This window comes from Mustela lutreola, chromosome 5, assembly GCF_030435805.1.
Source record: "Mustela lutreola isolate mMusLut2 chromosome 5, mMusLut2.pri, whole genome shotgun sequence".
In the NCBI taxonomy this organism is placed as follows: domain Eukaryota; kingdom Metazoa; phylum Chordata; class Mammalia; order Carnivora; family Mustelidae; genus Mustela; species Mustela lutreola.
In genome coordinates, this window is record NC_081294.1 from 97729257 (window position 1) to 97754192 (window position 24936).

General features: G+C 39.1%; 1 protein-coding gene across 1 annotated transcript; it reads left to right on the top strand.

The window, feature by feature from the left end:
- Positions 1-453: 453 nt before the first annotated feature.
- CENPH (centromere protein H) lies at positions 454-23069 on the top strand. Its single transcript, XM_059175161.1, has 9 exons — positions 454-678; positions 6417-6472; positions 10602-10650; positions 11042-11116; positions 13196-13252; positions 16210-16273; positions 16553-16604; positions 19465-19628; positions 22885-23069. Exons 1-9 carry the CDS (start codon positions 545-547, stop codon positions 22975-22977), a joined length of 744 nt encoding a protein of 247 aa, XP_059031144.1. The 5' UTR covers positions 454-544; the 3' UTR covers positions 22978-23069.
- The last annotated feature ends 1867 nt before the right edge of the window (positions 23070-24936 follow it).

Below are 24936 nucleotides of genomic sequence, written 5' to 3' on the forward strand. Positions count from 1 at the left end.
CTTCCAGGCTGTTCCTGGGAGGCAGGATGTGTCCCAAATGGCTGTAGCCCAACTCCTAGCTCAGCTCGGGATAGACAGAACTGATGTTTGAAGTTTTTTTTTTTTTTTTTTTTTTTTTTAAAGATTTTATTTATTTATCAGAAAGCGAGCGAGATCGAGCACAGGCAGAGTGGAAGGCAGAGTCAGAGGGAGAAGCAGGCTCCCTGCGGAGCAAGGAGCCCGATGTGGGACTCGATCCCAGGACGCTGGGATCATGACCTGAGCCGAAGGCAGCTGCTTAATCAACTGAGCCACCCAGGCGTCCCTGATGCTTGAAGTTTAACTTTTTCTTATTAGCGGTCTAATACTAGTTTTCTGGGAAAGGGTCAGGAGCTGCCACAGCAACCGGAGAACGGGACGGAAGCGGTGGAGCCTTAGGGCGGAAGGGGCGGGACGGAGTGCGACGATACTCCCGCCCTTTCCGGGCGTCAATTAAGTGGCGGGAAAACCGGCTCCTGAGGCTGCATCTTTCTGTCTCAGGCGTTTCCTCTTCGCGCCAGTCAGAATGGAGAAGCAGCCGGGAAAGCAAGCGGCCACGGAGCCCGCGGACTCCGGAGCGGGAGGCGGGGAAGGCGAGCCACCACAGGTCGCCGGCGCCCAGGCGGCGCGTCCCGAGGACCGCTTGACCCTGCTGCTCAGGTTGTTGTCCCCTCTAGCCGAGATCCACGCTGGCGTCGTGGCCGAGAGCCCCGCCCTTTGCTCTCAGGGTCCCGAAGGCTTCGAATTCTGAGTTGATTGCTTATTGTCTGCGTCACTGCGTCATTCAGCTGAGCTTCTTAAGCCTCCTGCGTCATCTTCGAAAAAGGGGAGGGTTACACCTTCTTAGTAAAGTTGCGGTAGGGGTTAAATGTGATACTCAGAGGCAGGCGTTTAGCATAGTGCCCCGGGCCCTTCGGCGCTGTAATTTCCCCTCCTTTTCTCCTGCACTCAAGCCCCGATATTCAGTCGGGATGCGAGACGTCTCTAAAGCCTTTAGCTACATAAAGAAATGTCCTGTCTCTTTGTTTTATGGTTATGACCCTTTTCTTTCTTTTTTCTTTTTTTTAGATTTTATTTATTTATTTTGTCAGAGAGAGAGAGGACACAAGCAGGCAGAGCGGCAGGCAGAGGCTGGGAGAAAAGCAGGCTCCGCGCTGAGCAAGGAGCCCCATAAGAGACTCGATCCTACGACCCCGGGATCATGACCTGAGCCAAAGGCGGCGGCTTAACCAACTGAGCCACCCAGGCATCCCAGTTATGGCCCTTTTCAATCCAGAAGCATCGTTTGTTATATTTCCTACCAAGAGCATGATGTTTATTCTTTTCCACTCAGTGCGGTGTGAATTTTGTTGTGGCCCCTCAAGCGAAGAAAAGTTTTTATGTCTTTAAGTGGTTGGGACAAAAAAAAAAAATTCCTGAAAGAATATTTAATAACAGGTGAAATTATATGAAATTCAAATTTTGGTGCCCTTAAGGAAAGGTTTTCCGTAACACAACTTTCCTGCTACAGGGTCTGAGTTGAATAGCTAAAGTAGAGACCGTGTGAATCACAAAGCTTGAAATATTTGTTTGGTCCTTGACAGGGAAAACAACAACTTCAAAATATTCTAAATCATAATAAGGGGATCCTCCCCAAAGAATTGTAACTGTATTTTAGCTTAGCTACTACTTGGAAAGGTCTTGGCTAGTAAGCCTCACAGTCTCAGTTTAAAAAATTCCCTCCTACGGCGCCTGGGTGACTCAGTGGATTAAGCCTCTGCCTTTGGCTCAGGTCTTGATCCCAGGTCCTTGGATTGAGCCCCGCATCTGGCTCTCTGCTCAGCGGGGAGCGTGCTCCCCCTCCCACTCCCCCACTTGTGATCTCTGTCAAATAAATAAATAAAATCTTTAAAAAATAAAAATTCCCTCCTGCCTACAACATAAAATTCTAAAATATTAAAAATACAGGATCACCTTTTTTATATCAGCTAAAAAGGGAACTGTTCTTACAGAGTGTTTTTTTGTTTGCTTTGTGTGTGTGTGTGTGTGTGTGTGTGTGTGTTTAATTTTATTTATTTGACAGACAGAGATCACAAGTAGGCAGAGAGGCAGGCAGAGAGAGAGGGAGGAGGAAGCAGCCTCCCTGCTGAGCAGAAAGCCAGATGCGGGGCTCCATCCTAGGACCCTGGGAGCATGACCTGAGCCAAGAGCAGAGGTTTTAACCCACGGAGCCACCCAGGCACCCCTTACAGCGCGTTTTAAAATGCTAGCCTAACTTCTTAACCTGTAAGAAATTCTTTCCATTTGGAATTTCAAACATAAGGAACTTAAACCATAGAGGTTTAAAATCTTTGTAATGTCACTTACCTACTCATACAGGTCTCAAAATCATATAGATCTCAAAATTATAGAGCATTTTCAGAATTATGAAACTACCATGTAAATGTCCAACATCTTCTAAGTATAATGTAATAACTAGTTAGGATTTTACCCATAGCTTTTCTACTTATTTTATGTATGATTTTTAATTAAGTACAATCTTAGGACAACTAAGAAACTATGAATTATCTAAGAATTAATATATTTGTTACTTTTCTATATCTCCTAGGAGTGTTACAAACTTTTTAAATTTGTTAGAATGTTTGCAATTTTCACCATTTTGATGTGTTTCTTTGTGTAGCCCATATTTCTTGAGTGTGACATATTAATAAATTTAAAAATTAGAAATTTAACTTTTCCTCATAGTTGCTTTATCTCCACCAGAGTCCATTTTGCATCTTTCTCTGAGACCTTTTTTTTTTTTTTAAAGGGATTTTATTTTTTAAGCAATTGGCACACCCAGTGTGAGGCTCCAACTCACAGCCTGAACTGAGCCAGCCAGGCCCTGCGCTCAGTAAGATTTGAGCATAGTTGACACAATGTTACATTAGTTTCTGTGTATAACTTAATGATTTGAAAAGTTTAGGGGTGCCTGGGTAGCTTCAGTCAGTTAAGCGTCTGCCTTTAGTGCAAGTCAGGATCCCAGCACCCAGGGATCCATACTGTTTTCCACAGTGGCTGTACTAATTTACATTTCTACCAACAGTGCAGGAGGGTTCACTTTTTCTCCACATCCTGGCCAACTCTTGTTTTTTGTCTTTTTTATTTTAGTCATTCTGACAGATGTGATAGTTCATTGTGGTTTTTATTTGCATTTCCCTGATCATTAGTAAAGTTGAGCTGCATCTTTTCATGTGTCTATTGGTCATCTATACGTCTTTGGAAAAATGTCTTTTCAGGTCATCTGCCCATTTCTTTTTTTTTTTTTTTTTTTTTTTAATTTTTTTTTTTAAGATTTTATTTATTTATTTGACAGAGAGAGATCACAAGCAGGCAGAGAGGCAGGCAGAGAGAGAGGAGGAAGCAGGCTCCCTGCTGAGCAGAGAGCCTGATGTGGGGCTCGATCCCAGGTCCCTGAGATCATGACCTGGGCCGAAGGCAGCGGCCCAACCACTGAGCCACCCAGGCGCCCCTCATCTGCCCATTTCTTAAACAGACTGTTCTTTTGTGTGTTTTTTTGGTGTTGAGTTGTTTAAGTTCTTTCTATATTTTTGATATTAATCCCTTATAAAATAAATGATTTGCAGGTATCTTCTCCCATTCAATAGATTGTCTTTTCATTTGCTAGGCAAAAACTTTTTAGGTTGATGTAGTCCCAATAGTTTATTTTTGCTTTTGTTTTCCTTGCCTCAGGAGACATACCTAGAAAAATTTTGCTATAGCCAATGTCAGAAATTACTCCCTATTTTTCTAGTAAGATTTTTATGGTTTCGGGTCTCCTGTTTAATTCTTTAATCCATTTTGAGTTTAGTTTTATGTATGGTGTTAGAATTTAGTCCAATTTCAGTCTTCTGCAAGTGGGTGTTCATTTTTCCCAGCACCATTTATTGAAAAGTCTGTCTTTTCCTCATTGTGTATTCTTGCTTCCTTTATCATAGATTAATTGACCATATAAATGTGGGTTTATTTCTAGGGTCTCTATTCTGTTCCATAATCCATTTGTCTGTTTTTGTTCCAGTACCATACTGTTTTGATCTCTGCAGCTTTATAGTATATCTTGAAATATGGAATAGTGATAGTTCAGGTTCATTCTTGGTTCTATAGGATTGCTTTGGCTATTTGGGATCCTCTGTGGTTCCATAAAATTTTATTTTAAAATTTTCTTTTTTTTTCTCTTTTTAAAAATTTTTTATTTTTTATAAACATATATAAAATTTTATTTATTTATTTGAGAGAGACTGTGAGCACATGAGAGAGTACAAGCCAAAAAGGAGAAGCAGACTCCCTGCTGAGCAGGAAGCCTGATGCAGGGCTCAATCCTAGGACTTTGGGATCCTGACCTGAGCAGAAGGCAGATGCTTAACTAACTGAGCCACCCAGAATCCCCCACCCCATACAAATAGTAGTATTGATTGTTGTAGTTTAGTGAAAAATGCTGTTGGTATTTTGGTAGGCATTGATTTGAAACCATAAATTGCTTTGGGTAATATGGACATTTTTGATATACTTTTTTTTTTAAAGATATTTATTTATTTATTTATTTATTTGACAGAGAGAGAGAGAGAGAGATCACAACTAGATGGACAGGCAGGCAGAGAGAGAGAGAGGGAAGCAGGCTCCCTGCTGAGCAGAGAGCCCGATGCGGGACTCAATCCCAGGACCCTGAGATCATGACCTGAGCTGAAGGCAGTGGCTTAACCCACTGAGCCACCCAGGTGGCCCTGCAATATACTTTTAATACATGACATGGAATATCTTTCCTTTTGTTTTTGAATTGGCCTATTCAATTTCTTTCATCATTGTTTTATGGTTTTCAGGGTACAGGTCTTTCACCTCTTTGGTCAAGTTTATTCTTAGATATTTTATTCTTTTTGGTGCAATTGTAAATGGTGGTGTTTTTAAAATTTCTCTTTCCATGACTTTGTTTTTAGTATGGAGAAATGTTGCCAATTTCTGTGTTTTAAGTTTGTGTTCTGCCACTTTACTGAATTCATTTATTCTAATACATTTTTTGGTTGAGTCTTCAGGATTTTATGAGTATAGTCTCATGCTGTCTGCAAATAGTGACAGTTTGATTTCCCTACCAATATGGATGCCTCTTATTTCTTTTTCTTGTCTGGCTGCTTTGGAGAGGACTTTCAGTACTATGTTGAATAAAAGTGGTGAGGGTGGGAATGCCTGGGTGATTCAGCTGATTAGCATCCATCTCTTGGTTTGGGCTCAGGTCATGATCTCAGACTCATGAGATGGAGCCTTGTGTCAGGCCCCACACTGAGCGGAGAGTCTGATTGATCCACAAATATTGTACTACCCTTGTATCCAGATTAAATCCTGTCTGATTATGGTAAATGATTTTCTTGAATGTGTTGTTGTATGTGGTTCACTAATATTTTGTTGAGGATTTTTGCATCTATGTTCACTAGGGGTATATTGGCCTAAATTTTCTTTTCCTTTATCAGATTTTTTTAGATTTATTTATTTATTTGAGAAAGAGAGAAAGCATGAGTGAGAGGGGCAGAGGCAAAGGGAGAGAGAGATTCTCAAGCTGACTCCATGCTGTATTTATTGAAGATCTCACTGAGTTCTTCTTTTCTCCAGCCCATTGAGTATCTTTACAACCATTACTTTAAATTCTTTTTCAGGATTACTGTTTAGTTCTGTTTCATTTAGTTCTTTTTCTGAGTTTATTTTTCTTGTTCTTTCTTTTGGAGTATATTCCTCTGTCTCCCCATTTTGCTTGAGTTTTTGTGTTTGTTTCTATAGAAAGGTAAACAGCTATTTCTCCTAAACATTATCTTGTGTATGGTGTCCCTTCTGCAGACTGTGTATGGTTGGTGACTTTTTAGCTGGCTGACTGGAGCTGGAGCTGTATATGCTAGATACTCTTAAACTGTGGCATGTCTCCATCTCTCTTCTTGTTCTCTTTATCTTTGGTTATTCAGTAGCTGTTCAGTCAGCCCTTAGTTTTTCAGGAGGAATTGTTCAATTAATAGATGTAATTTGGTGTGTTCTGTGGAGGAGGACAAAGTTTTTCCCTCAACCCCATCTTCAACTGGAATTCTCTTTACACCCGCTTTAAATAAATCAGGCCAAACTAGAAGACATATTGCTGAGTACTTGCACTCATTTTATTGCATAAACTTCTGAAAAAGGTGAGTTGGTTTATAATATAGTAGTGAGTAAATCCTCTATAAGTATATGACTTTCTGGGGCACCTAGCTGCCTCAGTCAGTAGAGCATGCAACTCTTGATCTTGGGGTTTTGACTTTGAGCCACTTGTTAGGAGTAGAGTTTACTTAACTTTTTAAAAAGTATATATGTGTGTGTGTGTGAGAGAGAGAGAGAGAGAGAGAGACTTTCTGTTTTCTTTATGCTTTCAGGTTGAGAGCACAGACAAAACAACAACTCTTGGAATATAAATCAATGGTTGATGCAAGTAAGTATTTTCATTTTCAGATAAGATTTTGTGAGCTTGGTGAGGAACAGTATTCTAAGAAAATCAATTTTACAAAAAGTTGTTTATTTAGGGAATGGGAGTGTCAGCATAATGTGGTACTATACTATATAAAAAAAAGTCAAAAACCACGATTGCCCTGTGCCTCAGGAACTTGTTAGGAATTCAGGAAATAGATGAAAAAAACCCTAAACAATAGTGCAAGACAGTTTTCGTTCTGTTGATTAGAGAATTGGGAAATTTCTGTGGGAAGGAATCATAGGACTTGACCATAAATAGCTTAGAGATTAAATTAGTGGATCAGATGATTGTTAAGTGATCCAAGATCTATACTTTGAGAAATACTTTAAGATATGAATGAGAGGGCGCCTGGGTGGCTCAGTGGTTAAAGCCTCTGCCTTTGGCTCAGATCATGATCTCAGGGCCCTGGGATCGAGTACCGCATGGGGTGGGGGGGGTCTCTGCTCAGCAGGGAGCCGCCTGCCTCCTCCTCCTCTCTCTCTCTGCCTGCCTCTCTGCCTACTTGTGATCTGTCTGTCAAATAAATTTTTAAAAAATCTTAAAAAAAAAAAAAAAAAGATAGGAATGAGAGGCAGAAGGGAGATCATCTTAAAGAAATGAATGATAGGGACGCCTGGGTGGCTCAGTTGGTTAAGCAGCTGCCTTCGGCTCAGGTCATGATCCCAGCATCCTGGGATCGAGTCCCACATCGGGCTCCTTGCTCCGCAGGGAGCCTGCTTCTCCCTCTGACTCTGCCTTCCACTCTGCCTGCCTGTGCTTGCTCTCGCTCGCGCTCTCTCTCTGACAAATAAATAAATAAAATCTTTAAAAAAAAAAAAAGAAATGAATGATAATTTCCATTTTAAACACTGAAAAAATTAACATTTGTTTAAAAGATTTTATTTCTTTGAGGGTCACCAGGGTTGTTCAGTCGGTTCTGCCTTTGGCTCATGTCATAATCTCAGGGTCCTGGGATAGAGCCCCTTGTGAGGCTCCCTGATCAGTGGAAGTCTGCTTCTCCCTCTCTTCCCCACTCATGCTCTCTCACTATCTCTGTCTGTCTGTCTCTCTCTCTCAAATAAATAAATAAAGTCTTAAAAAAAGATTTGAGGTGCATGGTTTACACAGTCGGTTAAACATCTGCTTTCAGCTTGGGTCATGATCCCAGGGTCCTGGGACTGAGCCTTGAGTGGGGCTCCTTGCTGAGTGGGCAGTCTGCTTCTCTTTCTCCCTTTGCCTCTCCCCCTGGCTCATGCTTTCTTTCAGTAGCCCCCACCGCCCTGCCTCGGCAATAAATAAATAATCTTTTCTTTTTTTAAAGGATTTTATTTATTTATTTGAGAGAGAATGAGAGAGAGCATGAGAGGGGAGAAGGTCAGAGGGAGAAGCAGACTCCCTGTGGAACTGGGAACCTGATGTGGGACTTGATCCTGGGACTCCAGGGTCATGACCTGAGCTGAAGGCAGTGACTTAACCAACTGAGCCACCCAGGCATCCCAATAAATAAATAATCTTAAAAAAAAAAAAAAAAAGTTTATTTATTTGAGAGAGACAGAAAGCACAACCAAGGGAAGGATGGGGGAGGGGCAGAGTGAAAGGGATAAGCAGACTCGCTGCTGAGCAAGGAGCCCAGATGTAGGGCTCAGTGCAGGAGAAGGAGAGGAAGCAGGCTCTCCGCTGAGCAAGGAGCCCAAAGAGGGGCTCGATCCCAGGACCCTGGGATCATGACCTGAGCCAAAGGCAGAGGCTTTAACCCACTGAGCCACCCAGATGCCCCTGCCTTTTTTTTTTTTTTTTTTTTTTAAGATTGTTTTATTTTTAAGTAATTTCTACATCCAACATGGGGCTCAAAGTTACCACCGTGAGACCAAGAGTTACAAGCTCTATGGACTGAGCCAGCTACGTGCCCAACTTACCTTTGTTTTTTAACTATCTTTTGAGGAACCAAAGGCATTAATTTGATGAAGTGATTTTTATCAGGTTTTTTTTTTTTTTCTTTTGTGGTATATGATTTTAAGTTCTAAGAAGTCTGTGACCACTCCAAAGTCACAAAGATTTTCTCATTTGTTTTGTTCTACAAGGTTTAGGGTTTTATGTTTAACATTCAGTTCTATGATCCTTTTTGAGTTAATTTTTGTACATATGAATTCATTTTTTCCCCTATGGAAATCTAATTTTTCTAGCACTATGTGTTCAAAAGACTTTCCTTCCTCCATTGTATATGTATGGGTCTATTTCTGGGCTTCTTGCTTTGTTCCTGTGAGGTATTTGTCTGTACTTATAATAGTGCCACACTGTCTTGATTACTGTAGGTTTATAGTAAATCTTGATATCAACTTCTTTAAGTCTTCCAGTTTTGTTCTTCTTTATCAAAATTGTTTTGACTGTTCTGAGTCCTTTGTGTTTTTTTGTTTTTTTTTTTTTAAATTTTATTTATTTATCAGAGAGAGAGAGGGGGAGAGAGCGAGCACAGGCAGACAGAATGGCAGGCAGAGGCAGAGGGAGAAGCAGGCTCCCTGCTGAGCAAGAAGCCCGATGTGGGACTTGATCCCAGGACGCTGGGATCATGACCTGAGCCGAAGGCAGCTGCTTAACCAACTGAGCCACCCAGGCGTCCCATGAGTCCTTTGTGTTTTTATATGCATTTTAAAATAAGCCTGTCAGGGAGCCTGGGTGGTTCAGTGGGCTAAGCCTCTGCCTTTAGCTCAGGTCATGATCTCAGGGTCCTGGGATCCAGCCCCTGCTCAACAGGGAGCCTGCTTCCCCCTCTCTCTCTCTGCCTGCTGCTCTGCCTACTTGTGATCTCTGTCTGTCAAATGAATAAATAAAATCTTTAAAAATAAATAAATAAAACAAAATCAGCCCATCAGTTTCTACAGAAAATAAAGTGAGAATTTTGATTGGGATTTGATCAGAATCTATAGAACAATATTGGATAGATTTTTTTTTTAAGGTTTTATTTGTTTATTTGACAGTTTGACAGAAATCGCAAGTAAGCAGAAAGGCAGGCAGAGAGAGGAGGAAGCAGGCTCCCCGCTGGCAGAAAACCCAATGTGGGGCTCAATCCCAGGACCCTGGGATCATGACCTGAGCCCAAAGGCAGAGACTTTAACCCACTGAGCCACCCAGGCGCCCTGGGGTAGATTGTTTTATTAGCCATATTGATTCTTCTAATACCTATACATGATATATCTTTTCAGTATTTGAACATATTCAGTGTAGACGTTATATGCATATCTTGTTAAATTTATCCTTAAGTATTAATTTCCATTTTTTTTTCAAATTTATTTATTTTTGTGAGCGAGAGTGTGAGTGCATGAAGGGAGGGGGCACACGGAGAAGCAGTCTCCCCACTGAGCAGGGAGCTCTACGCAGGACTCAGTCCCAGGACCCTGGGATCATGAGTTGAGCCAATGGCAGACTCTTAATGGACTGAGCCACCCATGCACCCCTGATTGTTTTTTCCTAACATAAAGACTTACAGTTTATCTTTCTGACATTGTTCATGGTACTGTTTTACTCCTTTTTTATTATTTTTTTTTCCTCCTTTTTTATTTTACATTATTCTCAAACTGCTCTGTCCAGTATGGTAGCCACTATCTCTATGTGACAATTGAACACTTAAAATGTGATTAGTCCTTGAGAGGGACAATAAATGCAAAATACAGAAGATTATAAAATATTTCATTAGTAATTTCTTTCATTTATTTTTTGAAAAAATTTTATTTACTTATTTGAGAGAGAGAATAAAAGAGAGAGCATGAGAGGTGGGAGGTCAAAGGGAGAAGTAGATTCTGCTGAGCAGGAAGCCTGATGCTGGACTCTATCCTGGGATTCCAGGATTGTAACCTGAGCCAAAGGCAGTTGCTTAACCAACTGAGCCACCCAGGTGCCCCTTCATTAGTAATTTAAGATTAATTACATGTTAAAATATTTTAGACCTATTGAGTTAAAATAAGTCACACTGAAATATTTTCACTTGCTTTATAATAGTATAGAAACTGAAAGTTAAAAATTAAATTTTTGGTTTGCATTTATGGCTTATATTACATATCTGTTGGACCACACTCTTCTCAACTATTACTAACTTCAAAACATTTTTTATTTGTAGCTGAAGAAAAGACTCCAGAACAAATCTTGCAAGATAAGCAAGTTGAAGCGTATGTCATATCTTTAAATTTTGTGTTTTTTACTAAGATTTGGTATTATCACCCATCTTACACCATTATTTTCCTTTTTCCTTTTCTTTATTTTCCCAGTAATTTTTCATGCTTGTACTTAGAAGTTGTTGATATGGGAGATGGACCTAATATGTACATCGGTGACCACAGTAGCACTTTTGGCATTCCCCTTCACAAGATAATTAGCTGAGTACCTCGGAGGCATCTGTTTACCAAATCTAGAAATGCATCAGTGTGGAGGAACCTGCAGAATAATTTTATCTAGATAGGGTCATTTTACTTTTTTCAAAGGTTTACTTTATATATTTTTCAATATTCAATGACTTTTTTTGATATTACTGAAATTTTTTTGTTCATGCTTCTTTGACAGTAAAATTGAAGACCTGGAAAATGAAATTGAAGAGGTGAAAATTGCTTTTGAAATGAAAAAGCTTGCATTAGACAGGTAATTATTACAGTCTAGGTATAAGCATTGAGAAGTCAATGCAAAACAGGTATGATTTGAGGTGGAGGGAATCTTTTAATTAGTCTAAATGAGATTAATCAAGTGATAATGATCATTAGATAATAGTTACACAAATTTTGAGCCCTGAGAGAAAAGTTACATCATTCATTAATACCTTCATTTGAAGTAGTTACATGAGATTGACTTAATAAAATGTCAGTCAAGGAAATTGAAGGGTGAGCTTAAATCCCATCCAGTGTTTCAAAGGATTATGTGGATTCAGTTACTACTGTAACTATTAATCAAGTAAAAGAATTGTTATCAAGTTTAATGATACACACACACATATTTAAGATTTTATTTTATTTTATTTTTTAAAGATGTTATTTATTTGAGAGAGAGAGAAAGAGTATGAGAGGGGAGAACGTCAGAGGGAAAAGCAGACACCCCACAGAGCTGGGAGCCCGATGCAGGGCTCCATCCCAGGATTCCGGGATTACGACCTGAGCCAAAGGCAGTGGCTTAACCAACTGAGCCACCCAGGTGCCCCTAAGATTTTATTTTTAAGTAAAACACCAATGTGGGGCTCAAACTCAGCCCCAAGATCAGGAGTCTCATGCTTTACTGATTGAGCCAGCCAGGTGTCCCTAAATACATTTTTGATATAGGTTTTGCATCTGTATTTTAAAATCCATTGAACAAATAATTTGAATGCTTACTATGTCTTAAGCTTTGTGGTAGGTGTTAGTATACAGTTGTTAATAAGAGAAACATGATCTCTTACAGACCTGTGATCTGAATTAATGATCTCCATTAAGTGGATGACTTTTAAAATTACTTCCTTGTGTTTCTGGGCTTCTCAGATGAATTTCTTATACATTTAATTGAAAAGTAGTTAAAGTCCTCTTTATTGCTTCTAGCAGTAAACATGTTTCTATATTCTCATAAGCTGGCTCATTATATAGATTATATGTATTTTTTTATTAATTCATTTTAAGTAACTCTTTGCCCTACTTGGGGCTTAAACTCATGATCCTGAGATCAAGTGTTGCATGCTCTCCGGACTGAAAGAGCCTGGTGCCCTAGATCATTTTTTTGTTTGTTTAAAGATTTTATTTATCTATTTAACAGAGAGAGAGAGAGATCACAAATAGGCAGAGAAGCAGGCAGAGAGAGAGGGGGAAGCAGGCTCCCTGACAAGCAGAGAATCCCATCTGGGGCTCGATTCCAGGACTACAAGATCATGACCTGAGCCGAAGGCAGAGGCTTAACCCACTGAGTCACCCAGGTGCCCCATAGATCATTTTTTTTTTTTTAAAGATGACTTCAGAGCTATTAAGAGATCTTATTTTAATGAATTGAATTTTTGTATGTGGCAGAAAGGAAAAAACTAATATTGCTAAGTTGATTGCCTTTTCATTATTACTTATTAGCTATTTGGATATAAAAGTAATTTATGCAGTTTGTTTTTGTTTGTATGAATGCATATTTTAAAGTTTACGTTCAGGTATGGCTTTGTATTCCCTAACTCCATGTTAGGCCTAATCTGGTCTCTGTAGTGCCTTAATGGTTCTTTCTGACCCTGCACCAAAGTGGATGGCTTGGAGACCAAAGCTCAGGATGATTTCAAGTCTTATTGGTCCCTCAGCCTGGCAGCACACAACACAGGCAGCAGCCCTTTCCATCTTGTTATTTACCATTTCTGTGATTTATTTATCAAAGTATTTCCCATACAATAGTGTTTAGAAACCTACTAATGGTTTAGGTTACGTTTAAAGAAAAATCAGGGGTGCCTGGATGGCTCAGTTGTTTAAGCAACTGCCTTCAGCTCAGGTCATCGTCCTGGATTCCCGGGATCGAATCCTGCGATGAAGTCCCACATCAGGCCTGCTCAATAGGGAGTCAGCTTCTCTCTCTCTGATCCTCCCGCTTCTCATGCTTTTTCTCACTCTCAAATAAATAAATAAAATCTTAAAAAAAAAAATCAGTCTTTAAGTTGTATGTATACATTTTTTCTTTTCAATGTACACAAATGTTATCCATGTTTTATAATGCCAGCTTTTTTTCCTTGCATTGTAGGATGCAACTTTCGACTGCACTTAAAAAAAACCTGGAGAAAAATAATCCCAGGACTAGGTATGTTTGTTTTTTTCTTTTTCCTTTTTTACTGAATTTGTTAAGGCTAAGAATAAGAAGGGAGATCTGCATAATGACTTTAGTTTTCTGAATTTTTTTAAATTAACTGTCAGTGCCATCCATCTTTATCTGGGGAATAAGAAAAGTGATGGAATTTTTGGCCTCTGCAGCATTATAATTTTTAGAGTCCTACTGACATTTGGTTGGATTGCAACACTAAGAAGCAATGGAGATTTTTAGCCAGACAGTCTGATGAGTTTGAAGGAAGATTTTGAAAGTTTACTTTTGTTCAGTATTTACTATAAAACAGGGATAGAGCTGTCTCACTTATCCAATAACCAGGAATTGGGTTATTGAGACAGGAAGTATATGCGTCATTTTTCACTGGCAGAAAATGAGCTTGTATATGTAAACTATTTGGCAAGAAATATAAAATTAAAACTCTGGCAGTCAAGGTTCTATATAATCTGATCCTCTGTGTCTGGCCTCAGGGGCCTTACCTATGCTCTTATATCTCAAAGCTCTAAAAAAATCTTGTGATAAAAGATCTCTTGGAGTGCCTAGGTGGCTCAGTCAGTTGAGCATCTGCCTTTGCTCTGGTTGTAATCCCGGGGTCCTAGGATCAAGCCCCACATCGGGCTCCCTGCTAATTGGGAGCCTGCTTCTCCCTCTCCCTCTGCTACTCCCCCTTCTTGTGCTCTCTTTCTGTCAAATAAATGAATAAAATCTTTAAAAAAAAAAAAAATGATCTCCTACCATTAGCACCAGAAAAGTGTTAAGATGCATCTGGACACTTCCTTTCTCTGGGTGTCTTTAGTTCAGACTGATAATGTATTCTCCCCATATTCCTTTTAACTCCAGGATTACATAAATCCTAAAATATGAATTTGGGCCCTCTAACAATTGCTCCTCCATAAAAGGTGAGCTTTAAAAAAAGATTCCTTTTGGGGCACCTGGGTGGCTCAGTGGGTTAAGGCCTTTGCCTTCAGCTCAGGTCATGATCCCAGGGTCCTGGGATCGAGCCCTGCATTGGGCTCTCTGCTCAGCAGGGAGCCTGCTTCCTCCTCTCTCTCTCTCTCTCTGCCTGCCTCTCTGCCTACTTGTGATCTCTGTCTATCAAATAAATAAAAATTAAAAAAAAAAAAGATTCCTTTTTTTTTTCTTTCAAGATTTTATTTATTTGAGAAAGAGAAGACAAGCATAGAGAGCTGTAGGCAGAGGGAGAAGCAGGCTCCCCATTAAGCAGGGAGCCTGATGCGGGACTTGATCCCAGGATCCTAGAATCATGACCTGACCCTTAAATGACTGAGCCACCCAGGTGTCCTGAGCTTTAAACATTCTTGAGTTAAAGAGGTACAGGAGAAATTGACCCCCGGAAAGGACAGAAAGGCCAAGCAGGCTGAGGTAGTTTCTTTAGCAAGTTTTAACTTTACAAACCATTATAGCTATAAGTAGTAGAAAATGAGTTTAGTGTTCTCAGGTCTTACAAAGATTCACATTTTCAGCCTCCTCAACAAAATCCTTGGCATGAAGTGTTTCTCATGCCTGGCTGATATCAGAATAATTAGTACACAGTGATCACATTGCTGGTCCCATTCCAAACCTGTTGACTCAATCTCTGAGTCCAGATGGGCATGATGGGGGTAATGTGGTGGTCTGCATTAAACATCCTTCCAAAGGGTAGTGGCACTTTAGAAATATAAGAACCATTATTCTTACCCAGTCTTACTTTTTACTGTTTGGCTCCAGCTATGTCAAGGTAGGTAATCTAGGTAATTACTTCATGTTCTTAAAGATTCAAGAATTTCCCTTGTGCTACTCTGTGCACAACTCTTTCATTACTGGTTGTGATGGAACCATACTGTAGTTGTGGTTTCATTTTTCTCTTTCAGCAGATTCTTTCCTCTTGATGTTTTACTTTGCTTTATATTCCTGGTGTCTACACAGGTCTTAGGATGTAGTAGTGCTCAGAAATATTTGTTGAAGACATGAGGGTAAGAAGCGTCTTGAATATTCGTTGAAACTATTCTCTATGATGCTATCTGTAATAGTGAATACATATCTTTATACATTTGTCAGACCCAAAGAATGTACACCATCAAGAGTGAACCCTATAGGGCGCCTGGGTGCCTCAGTGGGTTAAGCCTCTGCCTTCGGCTCGGGTCATGATCTCAGGGTCCCAGAATCAAGCCCCGCATCGGGCTCCCTGCTCAGTGGGGAGTCTGCTTCCTCCTCTCTCTCTGCCTGCCTCCTTTGCCTACCTGTGATTTCTGTCTGTCAAATAAATAAATAAAATCTTAAAAAAAAAAAAAGAATGAACCTTAATGGGCTTTGGATGATAATGATATGTTAATATAGATTCATCATTTGTGATGAATGGACCTTTCTGGTAGGGGATGTTGATAGTTGAGGGTGCTGTGTGTGGTGGGGGACAGAGGTATATGGGTTTACTTTGCATTTCAGTTTTGCTATGAATCTAAAACTGCTCTAAAAAATAAAGTCTGTTTTTCACATTTAAAATTTTTTTTTAAGATTTTATTTATTTATTTGACAGACAGAGATCACAAGTAGGCAGAGAGGCAGGCAGAGAGAGAGAGGGAGGCAGGCTCCTTGCTGAGCAGGGAGCCCGACATGGGGCTTGATTCCAGGACCCTGAGATCATGATCCAAGCTAAAGGCAGAGGCTTAACCCACTGAGCCACCCAGGCACCCCTAAAGTCTGTTTTTTAAAAAAGCAACTCATTAGCATGTTATTAGGGCTTTTTCTCCAAAATAGGAGATTTTTAAAAATGTTCCTACATGCTTAAATTACACATTTTTTAAAATTGCCTGTGACTTTCTATTGAAGGATAAGTAAATTCCCTGAAAGGAAATACATAGCAATTGATTTTGTTCATTAATGATATTTATTAATTATTTTTAATCAGGGTTACAAATCATTTTTTTATTCCTTTTCAGCGTGCTCATGGACAACATGAAACACATATTAAAGCTAAACAAATTAATAATGAAATCACACCAGGTAACTGTGTATTGGGCTGCTTGCTTATGCATTCTCATGATTTCAGTGCCTTGTTGCTGGCAACTGTATTATGTGTGATCATACAGGATTACCCAAAGATTACTGGTATGATTGGAATTCACTGTTCTTAAGTTTTCTTTTTCTCATAACTCAGTTATTTCTGTCTAAAGGGATTGAAAACAGGAGGTTTGGAAAACATGGGTAATAGAGAAAATTCAGTGATGTATTATAGGTTTATTCTTAGGTAATACACCTTAATCTTTTTATTTTTAATAACAGGAATCTTGGGATTTGGAGGAAAAACTACTTGATGTTAGAAAGAAGAGATTACGTATGTAGAACAGTTTTTTTGTTTTGTTTTTTGTAGAAAACATTTTTACTTACTGTGGAGATTGATAAGGCTAGTTACCTCAGCCATTGAGAAATTTCTTAATTTTCAGATTTTCTTAAAATTTTACACATGGCATTTTTAAAAGTAGTATATAAAATGTTCACTTGATTCATTTTTGTTGTTTTAGAACTTTAAATCACAAAATTAATACATTCCCAGGGAAAGAAAAATCAAATGATACAGAGTGTATAATGTGAAACCCGTATTTCCTTCCTGTGTGACCACAGTTAGCTATATATCATTCCAGTACTTTTTCCATGTCCATATAAACATATTTATACATACATAATTTTATTTTATTTTTTTCAATTAACACATAATGTATGATTTGTTTCAGGGGTACAGGTGATTCAACAGTCTTATACAATTCACAGCACTCACCATAGCATATAACCTCCCCAATGTCCATAACCCAGCCACCCTATCCCTCCCACCCCCTGCACTCCACCAACCCTCTGTTTGTTTCCTGAGATTAAGAGCCTCTTATGGTTTGTCTCCCTCCCTGGTTTCATCTTGTTTTTTTTTTTTTTTCTCCATTCCCCTACGGGATCTGTCTTATTTCTCAGATTCCACGAATCATTGAGATCATATGATAATTGTCCTTCTCTAATTGACTTATTTCACTTAGCATAATACCTTCTAGTTCCATCCACATCGCTGCAAATGGCAAGATTTCTTTTTTGATGGCTCCATAATATTCCATTGTATATATATACCACATCTTCTTTATCCATTCATTTCTTCCATCCAAGTACTAACCAGGCCCGACCCTGCTTAGCTTCCGAGATCAGACGAGATCGGGCGCGTTCAGGGTGGTATGGCCGTAGACTATCCATTCATTTCTTGATGGGCATCTAGGTTCTTTCCATAGTTTGGCTGTTATGGGCATTGCAGCTATAAACATTTGGGTGCACGTGCCCCTTTGGATCACTACATTTATATCTTTGGGTAAATACCCAGTAGTGCAATTGCTGGGTGGTAGGGTAACTCTATTTTCAACTTTTTGAGGAACCTCCATACTTTTTTCCAGAGTAGCTGTGCCAGCTTGCATTTCCACCAATGGTGTAGGAGGGTTCCCCTTTCTTTGCATCCTTTGGAACATCTGTCATTTCCTGAATTGTTAATTTTAGCCATTCTGACTGGTATGAGGTAGTATCTCACTGTAGTTTTGATTTATATTTCCCTGATGTCAAGTGATGTTGAGCACTTTTTCATGTGTCTCTCTTGGCCATTTGAATGTCTTCTTTATACATACTTAATTTTAAATTATCATTTGATACATATAATTCTACAGCTTTTTAACTTAACATGAGGTGGCTTTTTGCATTGAAATTATTGAAACTTTTTTTAAAGTAATAATATACATTTTCAGTAGAATTTGGAAACAGAAAAGTATACTTAGGGAAAGTAAAATTTTAAAATTTACTATCAAGATATAATCACTCTTCAGTGGTTCTTTTTGTTGTTGTTGTTGTTAAAGATTTTTATTTTATTTATTTAAGAGAGAGAGTGCTCACACTCACAAGAGAGCACAAGCAGGGTGAGGGCCAGAGAGAGAAGCAGGCTCTTCGCTGAGCAGTGAGCCCATTGTGGAGTTCGATCCCGGGACTCCAGGATCATGACCTGAGCTGAAGGCAGCCATCTAATCGATTGAGCCACCCAGGTGCCCTTTTTTAAGGATTTTATTTTTTGTTTATTTGAGTGGGAGAAGGCATGAACAGGAGCAGGGGAAGGAACAGAGGGAGAGAGAGAATCTCAAGCAGGCTTCATGCTGATGAGGTTGTATCTCAACCTCATTGGGGAGATAGGTTCCGGATTTGATTTCACAACCCTGAGATCATGACCTGAGTAGAAATTGAGTCAGACACATACCTGACTGAGCCTCTCAGGGGTGCCTTCAGTGCTTATTTCTTATCTAATAAAATTGGCCTCGTTTTATTCTGTGTTGTATTGCCTTTTTCATTTAATAGTATGGGTATGATTTATTATTTTTATATATTATACAGATTTTTTTTATAAAGATTTTTATTTATTTATTTGACAGACAGAGATCACAAGTAGGGAGAGAGGCAGGCAGAGAGAGAGAGGGAAGCAGGCTCCCTGCTGAGCAGAGAGCTCGATGTGGGACTCGATCCCAGGACCCTGAGATCATGACCTGAGCCGAAGGCAGCGGCTTAGCCCACTGAGCCACCCAGGCGCCCTATATTATACAGATTTGCCTGTTTGTAAGTATTCTCAGGGTCAGAAATAGTTCCAGTCACCTGATCTTTGGATGTTCAATGTTTTTCCTCGAATTCCAACCTATTTTGATCCATTAATATCAATGAACCAAGCTCTTGGGACACACCTATTTATGGTTTGAGATAGTTTAATTCTTATAACCTTTCAGAAACTACAGGAAATGGTTGATGATGTGTTTATCCCTGGAGAAGAGAATCTCTTAACTGGAAATTTATCTTGTTGATATGTCATTTTTGTAAATAAAGGAGGAAAAGGTATTTCCTTACATATATCTTCTGCCTTTCTTTTGGCAACCCTGAGTAAGTCCTCTTTAACGTGATGTCACTTCAAACGTAAGTAGACAGGTGTCATTATCATGCAGGACACGGCTAAGGATAAAGTTAAAATACTGGTATTTTTCATCACGAAAGTCATTTTCAGATCAAAATGGAATTGCAACTCAAAATGATGCTTATTAAATATTTTCTCTTGATATAGTCAGGAATTGTTCTGCTTCACAGTTTCTCCAGTTTCTTATTTGTAGGAGTTGTTCAATAATGTATTTTTTTTAACCTGTTAGAATTAAAACAAGCTTCAGAAAGTAAGCTTTTAGAAATACAGACTGAAAAGAACAAACAGAAAGATGATTTGGCTGTTATGGAGAATTCGGACAAGATAAAGGCCATACAACAAAACCTGCAGATGGAGATACAAATTACTACAGTTATTCAGCATGTGTTTCAGGTAACATTTATATAAGGAAAGTAGATAAAGAACTTTTTAAAAATGATTGGTTCTGTTACTTTCAGATTTACTTTCAGTTAGTCTTTGATCCTGAAAAAAAAAAAAACATGAATTCAATACTAAATATTAGTCTGTTTACATATATTTGGAATTTGTATCTATTTAATGTTTTAGGCTTTGACTTTTTGTTTTGGTTAGAACTTGGGCATTTGTAAGTGTAATGACTTTAGCAGCTTTGTGGAGACAGGTATAATGATGGAAAGCATTAGAACTTACACTTGGGAGGTAGGGGAAAACATGGATGCGGGTAATGGAAATCTAGAATTATGTTCCATACTGCAACTTAAAAGTTGTGAACCTTGAGCAAATTATTTAAGTTTTCTAAACATCAGTTTCCCTGTTTAGAAAGAAAGGTTGTAAAACCTAAAAAAGATAATTCATGTTAATCTGTTTAGCATAATGTCTGGTCCAAGTAAATTCTCAGTAAATGTTGGTAGTTATTAGCATATTACCTCTTAAATTTTATGTGCTCCTTTATTCTGGAGGGTTTCTTTTCTTTTTTTTTTTTAATATTTTATTTTTTATTTCTATTTATTTATTTATTTATTAAGATTTTATTTATTTATTTGACAGAAAGAGATCACAAGCAGGCAGAGAGGCAGGCAGAGAGAGAGGAGGAAGCAGGTTCCCTGCCGAGCAGAGAGCCCGATGCGGGGCTCGATCCCAGGACCCCGAGATCATGACCTGAGCCGAAGGCAGCGGCCTAACCACTGAGCCACCCAGGCGCCACAAATATTTTATTTTTTTGTCAGAGAGAGAGCGCAAGAGAGCAAACGCGTAAGCAGGGGGAGTGGCAGGCAGAGGGAGAAGCAGGCTTCCTGTTGAGCAAGGAGCCAGATGTGGCACTATAACCCAGGACCCTGGAATCATGACTGGAGCTAAAGGTAGATGCTTAGACAACTGCGCCAGCAGACATCCCAGTTCTGGAGGGTTTTCATTACTTTTTTTGAATGCTAAAATGTCTCAAGCTGATGAAATGAGATACTTATATTACTAGATTCAATTAGGAAGATACACAGTTAAAACTGCCCATTATGTGTAAAGCAAATATTTATTATGTGTAAAGCATATCCTTGTAGAATATGAGTTCTTATAGCTGACCATAAGAAATTCTTCTTCAGGTCTCTTTTTATTTTAAGACTTTGTTCATTTAATGGGGCGCCTGGGTGGCTCAGTGGGTTGAAGCCTCTGCCTTCGGCTCGGGTCATGATCCCAGTGTCCTGGGATCAAGTCCCGCATCGGGCTCTCTGCTTGGCGGAGAGCCTGCTTCCTCCTCTCTCTCTCTGCCTGCCTCTCTGCCTACTTGTGATATCTCTGTCTGTCAAATAAAATAAAATCTTAAAAAAAAAAAAAAAAAAGACTTTGTTCATTTATTTAAGAGAGAACATAAGCAGTGGGAAGGGATAGTGGGGGGAAAGAATCTTAGGCATGCTGCACACTGAGCACAGAGCCATCATGGGCTCAGTCTAATGACCCTGAGGTCTTGACCTCAGCCCAAACCAAGTGTCAGTTGCTTAACTGTCTGAGCCGCCTAGGCTCCCCTCTTCATCAGGTCTTAAACCTACCTTTTAGTAGCAGTGGGTTACTCTATTAGGAGTAAGGAAGTCCCTTAAACTAACCTCCAGTGGAGAACTACATCATAAATACAGGATCATATTAATTTTTTTTTGGCATACTTTCCTTCCTACTACTTTTTGAGACTTCTATTTTTTGTCTTTCTTAGCTTTTATTCATATCCTCTTAGTGTTAATTTTGATTTAATGAAATTGTTACTTTGTTAAGCAGAACACAGCTTTGGCTACATTAGGAGCTCATGCCCCTAATGGGTTCAGTCATACCTGAATGCTTACTTCCCTTTGCGTTTGTAAATTTAATTGGATTTACGTACACCAGCCCTCTAGCCAGAATGTGCCATGTGTAATCATGTTGTTGAGTATTTTTATTTATTTTATTTTATTTTATTTTTTTTTTTTTAAAGATTTTATTTATTTATTTGACAGAGAGAAATCACAAGCAGATGGAGAGGCAGGCAGAGAGAGAGAGAGGGAAGCAGGCTCCCTGCTGAGCAGAGAGCCCGATGCGGGCCTCGATCCCAGGACCCTGAGATCACGACCTGAGCCGAAGGCAGCGGCTTAATCCACTGAGCCACCCAGGCGCCCTGTTGAGTATTTTTATATATAACAATATAACACTTAAATTCTAAAATCTATTTGAACAGAATTTGAATTAGTAACTTAGTATCATTGAGCCATAGTTTTTCTATTTAAATAAATAGGGCATAATAGTTCATGGTTAAACTGTTTTTCACTGGGTGCCTGGGTGGCTCAGTGGGTTAAGCCTCTGCCTTCGGCTCAGGTCATGATCCCAGGGTCCTGGGATCGAGCCTCGAATCAGGCTCTCTGCTCAGCGGGGAGCCTGCTTCCTGCTCTCTCTCTGCCTGCCTCTCTGCCTACTTGTGATCTCTGTCAAATAAATAAATAAACTCTTCAAAAAAAAAAAAAAACTTTTTCACTATAGAAGTGCAAAATGACTGAACCATAGCTGCAGTCTTTTTCCTTTAATTTAGAATATCACTGCAAACATCCCAAAAACTGATGAATCCAAAAAAATTGTTGTAACATTATAAATATTCTCTATAATTATGAGAATCAAGTATGAGGGAGAGGGACAGAGAATCTCAAACAGCAAACTCTGCCCTGAGGGAATGGAGTTGTGTGTATGCGGGCACGCACACATGTGTACAGGGGTGGGTGGGGGGGCTCTGTCTCAATCCTGCCAGATCAGGACCTGAGCCAAAACCAAGAATCAGACCCTTAACTGATTGAGCCCTCCGGGCCCCCAAGAATATATTTTTTATAGAGTAGATGCCTATTCCTTACTGGTAAATATTTGATAAGATTAGTGAAGGGGGGACACCTGGGTAGCTCAGTTGGTTAAGTGTCTGCCTTCAGCTTAGGTCCTGATCCCAGGGTCCTGGTATTGAGCTCACCCCACATAGGACTCCCTGCTCAGCGGGGAACCTTCTTCTCCCTTTCCCTCTGTTCCTTCCTCCTGCTTCTGGTCTCTCCCTTTCTCTCTCAAAAAAATAAATAAAATCCTTTTTTAAAAAATTAATGTAAGAGAATTTTTAAAAATTTTGTTAAATTTGTAATTGTACTTATAACTTTAATATAAATTTTTTTCTTTTTTATTACAGAACCTTATTTTAGGAAGTAAAGCCAATTGGGCAGAGGATCCTGCTTTTAAGGAAACTGTTCTACAGCTTGAGAAGAATCTCACCATGATCTAATAAGAATTCTGATTTGTCATTTTTTGCTTTAATCTTGATATGTCATTTAAATAGCAAATTTCAAGTAAAATTTTTATTTAATAATCTCGGAACTGATATTGCAAACTTTTGTAGCTTAACACTATAACATGGAATTTGTTCTTTCAAATATATTAATTAAAGTGACTGACATTCTCTAAAAGAATTTGAAAGTCATAGCCTGGCAAGGGTCCCAAAAGACATCTAATTAAGCTTTCCACTGAATGTGGACATTTTTTTTTTATTTGTTTTTTAAAGGTTTTATTTATTTATTTGATAGACAGAGATGACAAGTAGGCAGAGAGGCAGGCAGAGAGAGAGGCAGAGAGACAGGAGGAAGCAGGCTCTCCACGGAGCAGAGAGCCCGATGCGGGGCTCGATCCCAGGACCCTGGGATCATGACCTGAGCTGAAGGCAGAGGCTTTAACCCACTGAGCCACCCAGGCGCCCCTGGACATTTTTTTTTTTAACATTCCTGGCAGTCCCAACTCATTTGGAAAAAGAACTTTTTTTTTCTTTTTCTTTTTTTCTCTTCTTTTCTTTCTTCCTTTTTTTATTCTTTGTAGTTAAAGTTTTTATAAATTCCAGTTAGTTAACCTACAGTTTAATATTAGTTTCAGGAGTAGAATTTAGTGATTCGTCACTTATATTTGACACCTCAGTGCTAATCACAAAAGTGACCTCCTTAATACTCATCATCCATTTAACCCATCCCTCCACCCCCCATTATTTGGAATACTTTTGTGCATTTGTCAGTCAACTAAAATACTAGAAGAACAAGAAAGAGATATCCATATCTTGATGTTTTTTCAACTATCGGTTGTATTGATATACATAGCATTGTAAATTATATAGTTTGGTATAAGTTGAAGGTGTACAATGGGTTGACATAGCGTTGTATAAGTTGAAGGTATACAGTGGGTTGATTTGACCACCATGGCTTTAGCTCACATCTCCATTGTGTCACATAATTATTTCTTTTTTGTGGTAAGAAGATTTAAGATCTTAGCGACTTTGAAATATACAATAAAGTCTTCTTAACTATAATCACAATGCTATGCATTTGATCTCCAAAAACTTACTCATCTTCTAACTGCATTTTTGTATTCTGTGAGCAACATCTCCCCAAGTCCCCCACACCCCATCCTTATCTTTGTTTATTTCTTTGCCCATCTGCATCTTTATTTCTTTTTAATTTTTTTTAAAGATTTTATTTATTTATTTGACAGAGAGAGAGAGAGAAAGAGCGCGCACACGCACACAAGCAGAGGAAATGGCAGACAGAGGGACAAGCAGGCTCCCTGCTGAGCAAGGAGTCAGATGTGGGGCTCCATCCTAGGACCCTGGGATCATGAACTGAGCCAAAGGCAAACAGTTAAACAACAGTTAAACAACTGAGCCACCCCTATATCCCCCATCCACACATCTTTAAACAGAAACCCAAATAAAGCACCTCAATCTTGAAAAACAAGATAAAATGTACCTGAAATGTTAAGGCTTGTGGTTATTATAGAGTAATTGTTACTTTTTAATTTTGTATTTCTATATCACATATTACTTGTATAAGTTAAAAAGTAAAAAGAGTAAATGTTACTCTGTCTTATTAAAAAATAGAACTTGGGGCGCCTTGGTGGCTCAGTGGGTTAAAGCCTCTGCCTTTGGCTCAGGTCATGATCCCAGGGTCCTGGGATCCAGTCCCGAATTGGGCTGTCTGCTCAGCAGGGAGCCTGCTTCTCCGACTCTCTCTGCCTGCCTCTCTGCCTACTTTTGATCTCTGTCTGTCAAATAAATAAATAAAATCTTAAAAAAAATAAAATAGAACTTGCTCAGGCACCTGGCTAGCTCAGTTGGTAGAGAATGTGACTCTCGATCTGGGGCTTGTGAGTACAAGCCCCATGTTGGGTTTACAGAGTACTAAAAATATATAAACGTTAAAAAAAA

Excerpts from the sequence above, each read along its gene's own strand:
- CENPH (XM_059175161.1), top strand. The coding sequence starts at position 545 with ATGGAGAAGCAGCCGGGAAAGCAAGCGGCCACGGAGCCCGCGGACTCC. Across the intron at positions 13,253-16,209 it reads AAAAATAATCCCAGGACTAG|CGTGCTCATGGACAACATGA; the intron begins GTATGTTTGTTT and ends ATTCCTTTTCAG. Across the intron at positions 19,629-22,884 it reads TTATTCAGCATGTGTTTCAG|AACCTTATTTTAGGAAGTAA; the intron begins GTAACATTTATA and ends TTTTTATTACAG.